The following is a 7,028-nucleotide window of genomic DNA, read 5'->3' as shown; positions in this document are numbered from 1 at the left end:
TAACATGCACAAAAACAAGAATGAACAAAACCAAGCAGCAAAATAAACAAAACAACAAAAATCCAATGACAATAAAAGAAAACAAAGGTCAACAAGATAGAAAAGCTCATAGATAGTTTAAGGACTATGTGTTGGCCTTTAGAAGTGTTTTCTAGTCCAGTCTTTTGGGGCACCAAACCCTGACCCTAAAGTCCACCTTTAGCATTTCCTTGGGATCTTGCTGCTCCTTTTACTTGCTCTTCTGCTGTACCCCCTTAGTGTTATGCCTCGGTGTAGCGAGATCAGTTTTGGGGTAATTCCCACACTGTGTCTCCAGTGTTGTCCCCTCTAGGGCTATGGGTCTTTGAGGGACATTGTGTCTCATCGTGGGGCTGGCCATGTGGTCTTCTATGTGAACTGACTTCTCTGAGTGGGAACATCATCCTCAAGGTCTGGTGGGACAGGATGTGCTCCACTCTCCCCTTCTCCCCTTCATCTCTGTGTGCTCTGATCAGATAATGTCTCTGTCCAGGAGATGCAAATTCAATGCTATCCTCTGAAATAAAATCTTTGGGAGGGGTTGTGGGGAATATCTGCTCAGATCTTTGGTGTGTCCAGGAGAGAGGGACTGCTCGGCTGGGCACAGCCACGAGGGGCTCAGAACTCTGGCTCCAGAAAATGGTTGTAAGTTTGGCTTTGTTTTTAACCAGTTGTGTGCCTCTGGGTCAACACCTGTGTCTTTTTGAGTTAGTTTTCTGATCCGAAAAGTAAAGGTACTCCATTGTCCAGACTCCCATGTCACCAAGTGATCGATAGGGGCTAACCAGAGCCTGATTCAAATAGTGTGGATCTGTTAGGTGCCTTCTAGACCTGGGGTGGCGATTCTGAGCCCAGGACAACAATAATGTCCGAAAGGTGATATAGGTGGCTCCATATTGAAGCAGGAAGACCACTGTGGAGATTTTGTCCTTCCACTGATGGCCACAGGCCACCGTCTCACGTCCTGCAAAAACAGTTTCCCTGGCTCAACAGCCAAGCCAGGGGCCAGTGCCATAAAAATCATATGGCTAACTGGGACAAAGGGCAGACAGATATTTTTTATCATGATGTCTTGAGAAACCTACCTAACCTCCATGCAAATCTTCTGGTGTGAGTTTTTTTTGGAAGCAATCATATGCTGACAGTAATTCAAATTTTCCCTTTTGACAATTTGCCTGTACTCTTTTCTGAACCTGAGAAGGTAATCCCTGTGTCCACTAAGAAATTGACTGGCTGGCCTCCTACTTGGACAGTTAGCCTGGGATCCTGGGGACCAAGTGAAACAGAGCACTGACACTTTCATTCAGCTTCTTCAAGCATTATTGTCTCTTGCTTGGGATTTTCTAGGTGTGGATGAGGCCCGTCCTCTCTATTGGAGGGTCGTCTGCTTCTCTTGGGGTATTCAAGGTACTGATTTTTCCAATGTCCTTCTTTCCTGCAGTAGGCACATTGATCCTGCCCCATGGCTTGGCGGTGCCCACAGGTCAGTCTCTCCGTAAGTAGGCCATGCTCTCCTTTTCCTGAGTCTCTGGGGTCTCTCATGGCAATTACTAGTATTTTAACTAGTTTCTTTGTCTCTGTCGTGGTAGGATCATCTCTGTTGTTACACACCCGCTGAGCCACTTGTACCAAATCACTAAGATTTTTCCCGTCAAACCCTTCCCACTTCTTTTTCATGTCTGAGGCAGACTGAGTAATAAAGGCAATACTTATTGCCCTCCTGTTCTCGGGGCCTCCAGGCCGTTAGGGATATAAAGCCCGTAGGCTTCCATCAGTCACTCTAAAAAGGCACGCAGACATTCTCTTGTAAGAGCCTGAAAATTCTCACTGACCTTAGATAAATTCATAGGTTTTCTAGCTGTTCCACTGAGGGCCTGCAACAGAAACTGGTGATACCTGGTTAGGCCTTCTGTGCCTTGCCCTGGATTCCCCATGTTTCCTGTTCCTATCTGTCCAAGTGTACATTCTCTAGTCTAGCCTGATTTCTAAATTAGAATTGGGATCATGATAGTGGGAGATAGGAAACATGTAGGAACTAGGGGAAAGCTGCGTTTCATCGTTATTATCTGGTACCTGTCTTGGTTTATCTCCTCCCTGACACCCTTCTGATAGGGATGTCCAGAGGACTGTAAATGGGCTTTGTGTCTGTACCCAGCACTCCCCGCTCATTCGCAAGGATAAGATTTTTTTTGTTCTGTTGATGCCTGCTACCAAATCTTTTCAAAACCTCATGATCGCACAAGCTGGTGTGCTTCTTCCATGTGGGCTTTGTTTCTTCTGAGCTAGATGGGCGCTTGTTTTCCTTTAAGCCTTTAAGACCTCACATGCTATATATTTGATAGCTGGGCACCATTAGCTTTCTTCACCACATTTGCTTATGTACCTGCTTTGTGTTCAGTGATCGTGTAGGGAAGGTGAGCATCATAGAATGCCAATTCAATAGAACAGTATTTTTGCAACGAGGGAGTCCTTGAGCGGAGGCCCAATGTCCATCTGCTACCTTAATACAAAACCTATAAATATAGGGACATAGATCTATTTCCCCATTCTCATATATTTAAATATGTACATGCCTTTTTTTAAACCTCTATAATTGACCCTTGCTTCCTAGCTTGCTTTTCTATTCCCTTTGATTTGCCTCTTGGGCCCACTGCCATGCTCACTTTTCATTTGTGCTTCAGTAATTCAGTAATTCCTCTTGGTTCCATTGGTTCCATTTCCCTTGATCACTCCCTACCAGGCCTCCTACATCCCCGTCACCACTGATTTGCATCACCTGTTCTTCCCTTTTCTCTGGGTTTCTTAACACTACTACCTTTCCCCACACCTCCCTCTCTCCCATGTCTCCCCAGAAGTGTTGGTCCTGTTTTCTCTCCTCCAGATTGTTCATCCAGCCTATCTTATTTAGACAGACCTGTAGATGTAATAACATACACAAAACAAAACAGAGCAAAACCAAGCACTAAAAGCAACAAAACAACCAAAATCCAATGACAATGAAAGAAAACAACTCAACAAGAAAGAAGTGGCTCATCGTTAGTTCAAGGTCGGTTTGTTGGCCTTTAAGAGTGTTTTCCAGTCCAGTCTGTTGGTGTACCAAGTACTGGCCCCAAAGTCATCCTTTGGCATTCCCTGGAGACCTTGGTGCTTCGTTTTCTTTCTCTTCTGCTGTACCCCCTTAGTGTTATGCCTCGGTGTGGCAGGATTAGTTCGGGCGCATTTCCCACACTGAGTCTTCAGTGTTGTCCCCTCTAAGGCTATGGGTCTTTGAGGGGTGTCTTGTCTCATCGTGGGGCTGGCCATGTGGTCTTCTATGTGGACTGGATTCTCTGAGTGGGAACATCATCCTCAAGTCCTGGTGTGCCAGGATGTGCTCCACATTCCCCTCCTCCCCCTTCATCTGCTCCATGTGCTCCGATCAGATATGTCCCTCTCTCAGAGCTGCAGATTCACTGCCATCCTCTGAAATAAAATATTTGGCATGGGAAGGGGAGTTGGGTGGGAGGATCTGCTCAGATCATTTGATGGTTCAGGATAGATTGACTGTTCGGCTGGGGACAGGTATGTGGGGCTTAGGGCTCTGGCTCCCAACACTGGTTGTGAATATGTCTTTGTTGTTAACCAGTTGTGTGCCTGTGGGTCAACACCTGTGTCTTTTTGAGTGAGTTTTCTCATCTGCAGAGTAAAGGTAATCCATTATCCAGACTCCCATGTCACCAATTGATTGAGAGGCACTAACCAGAGCCTGATTGAAATAGTGTGTACCTGTCAGCCGTGTTCTAAAAACACCTTAAAAGTCTTAAAAACACTATAAATGCCTTAAAAACCCTAAAACGTCTAAAATATTTCTAAAATGCTAAGACCACCCCTAAAGACTCTCTAAAACATCTTAAGACCATTAAATACATGGTAAAAGGCTTTCTAAAACACCCTAATGCGCCATAAGTCTAATTTTTTTTTTATCCTGTGAAATCACCCTTTATTGAAATAGTACACAAAGGCTACTCCATGATGTGAGTGGTACCTTTGTTTGAAAACCAATCTATTTGAAAACGAAAGGTCAACAATTTCTCAGAAGCAAAAATGAAGAGGAGGAGGAAGGGAAACATACTGCAAAGGGAACAAACGAGGTGCAATCTGGAAGAAGGTCGACACAGTGTAACTAATGTCAGTGGACAATTTGTGTGAGAAGTGTAAAAGGGTAACCTATCTTGTGCAACCTTCTTTAATAAACTCAGCATCTCCTACTGCATTCTGTCTGTCAATGCAATAAGCTGGGATCGTGCCAAAGTAATCTCTCTGGCTTCCCCTTCAGTTATGTGGCTGCTTTTCCCAAAGTAAAGATCGCAGGTCTTTCTCCCCATTGCATTTTAGAATGGAGAATCAATTGATAGTGTACATGGAAGTCCTACTACAGCTGTAATGCAGTTTCAGGCGACATTCGTTACCACTTTTAACATTTCATTACGCAATCACAATTTTTAAATGACTGTTATTACAAACCTTTTGCTTGCAATGATTGTTGCCAACATGTTTTTCAATGATTGCCAAGAAATAAGCAGAAGAAACATCCCAGTACTTGCCTTAGTTCCCAAGGGCACCAACAGGGGACACATTTCAGTGACAGTGTTCTTACAATACAGTTGCACAGATCTGGAAAGCTTAATTCTTGTTGCAACACTACTGGTTTACATGACTATCTGAATGACCAAAGATTAAGAAAGTATTTCATTTCTTTCAGGAAATATTTACAACTAATGACTGAGTCCTTATGCCCACATCTGCTCTTAGAGATCATATCCTTATATAGTGGGCCACAAGGTAGTTGCAGCACTACTTGTCCTGAATAAAATCTCTGCCCTGATATTTCTAGAAAGTCCATCTCCCAGCAAAATGCACTTAATTTAAAATAAAAGCAAAGCAGGACTGTTGGCCTCCATTGTTGAAATGAATCGCAGATCGCAATTGCTGAACACTGTGTAAATTGAAGCACTGCATTAAAGCTGTTCCTATAAAACATTTTGTACTTACTTTACATATTACAAAAGTATTTATGTTTGAGTCTGCTCCCAAATAGAAGGTGCTTTCGGTTCTTCAATCTATTTTTCTTTAGAAACAAATTAAAACAAGTCCTATAATGTACAACCTGTATAGAAAATGTCCTTTAAAAAAAGAGCATTTGCAACATTTTACACTTAGTGTAACTTAGCAATACAGTTTATGCTCATATATTTAGCTGGCTGTTAAGAGGCACATTGCACAAGAAAGTTTCAAAAAGTTTGTGAAAGATGTACTGAAAAGACAATGGAACTTTCCCTTGGAAGATTTGAAGTCCCCTTGTCCATTCAGAAATAGTCGACATATGCAGATGCTTCAGCCACTGATTAAGGATGTATCTGATTTAATTCCCTGCTTGTATTTTTTGAAGAAGATATTCCATTTGTAAATTCAAATTTGGTTGGCCCCTTTTAGTCTTTTTGCTTAATATTTTGAACACTTCCATTTTCTTCTTTTTGTAGAGTCTTTGAGCTTCTTCTCGCTCCTGTTTCCTCCGCTCAAATTCCTGTTTCTTAGCAGCACGTTTGGCTTGGATCTGTGAATTTTCTTCCTGTGCTTTCTGATTGGATGTTTTCTTCCTCTTTGTCTTTAGGGTAGCAAAGGAGTTTACTGCGGTGCTACAATGTTCTTCTGGCAGAGGATGGTCCAGACTGCACTGTTCCTCAGACACAGCCTGGTCAAGGCTGGCGTGATCTTCTGGCAAAGGTGGTGCAACTTGTCCTTCTGGCAAAGGCTGGCGAACTTTTCTGATTTGTTTCTTGAGCCTTTCTTCTTCAGCTAAATAGAGATGTTTCAGGTGGTCTGGGTATTGATCTGTGAACTGGGATTCCCGTGAGGTTTGAAACTTTCTTTCCTTCCAAAGCAATTTCTTGTAACTTTGCTGAATCTTTAGCTTTCTTCGAAGTGCAAAGCCTTGCCCCTCGCGGACGCTCCCCGAAAAAGCCTTCGGATGATTCGATCGCCACCTTCTCTGTTTCAAGTCCCTCTTCGTGACTTCCACTGGAGAAAGCGCTTCGCCACGCAAACCCCGACTCTCGGCGCGCAGCTTCACCGGCGCCATGGCGGAGGCCTCGCGCCATAAGTCTTAAAAAAAACTCCTTACGTCCCGAAAACATAATAAATGCCCTAATATTATGAAAATGCCTTAAAACGCAAAATAAAGAACACGTGAAGCCCTAAAAACACGCTAAAAGTCTTTTAAAACCCCAAGAACATCCCTACAAAGCAACCCGAAGCACTATAAAACCCTGTAAAAGTCCAACAGCCTAATAGACATGAATTCACCATGAAAGCAAAAAATAATCCAACAAAACCCTAAAGCCCTGAAAACCAAAACCTAATCCCCCCAAACACTCTAATGCCTTAAGAAGCACCCTAAAATTTTAACAAAACACTAAAAGCCATAAAAACACATATAAGCCTAATAAACACCCTTAAACACTAAAATCACCCTAAAAGCCTTAAAATGTCTGAAAAGCCATAATATTCCCTAAAATTCAAATAACACTCTGAAGCCACAAATAACACACTAAATGCCTCCCAAAACATGTGGAACTTCCAAATCATATCCCTAGAAGATTCCCAAACCATGAACTTCCAAAACCACATAAATGCCCTGAAGACAACATGAAAGCCCCAACAAAACATAAAATGCTGGGGAAAAACACATAAAATATTTTAAAATACCCTAAAATCTCTAAGAAACCCTGTAAGATCACTAAAAACACCCCTACCTGCTAAAAAATACCTATACACTCCAAAAAATCACCCCTAAATCCCTTGAAAACTCCCTTAAACCTTATAAAACACCCTTAAAGCCCAAACTACCCTAATGCGCAAAAAAAATAAATGACCTTAAAGCCCTAAAAATCACATGCCACAAAAAAATCCTAAATGACCCCAAAATTCCAACTCAAAGCCAGCCTACAAAGGGCTTCTGTAGGTTTAAGTCT

At 42.5% G+C, this 7,028-nt stretch overlaps 1 protein-coding gene across 1 annotated transcript; it reads right to left on the bottom strand.

Annotated features, from left to right (window-relative positions):
• Positions 1-5,419: 5,419 nt before the first annotated feature.
• On the bottom strand, positions 5,420-6,140 carry LOC142435826 (thyroid transcription factor 1-associated protein 26-like). Its single transcript, XM_075539924.1, has one exon. It carries the CDS (start codon positions 6,134-6,136, stop codon positions 5,420-5,422), a length of 717 nt encoding a protein of 238 aa, XP_075396039.1. The 5' UTR covers positions 6,137-6,140.
• Between the last annotated feature and the right edge of the window lie 888 nt (positions 6,141-7,028).

The sequence above is a fragment of the Tenrec ecaudatus genome (assembly GCF_050624435.1).
Source record: "Tenrec ecaudatus isolate mTenEca1 chromosome 2 unlocalized genomic scaffold, mTenEca1.hap1 SUPER_2_unloc_1, whole genome shotgun sequence".
Lineage (NCBI taxonomy): Eukaryota > Metazoa > Chordata > Mammalia > Afrosoricida > Tenrecidae > Tenrec > Tenrec ecaudatus.
This window is presented reverse-complemented; position numbering and strand designations above follow the sequence as displayed.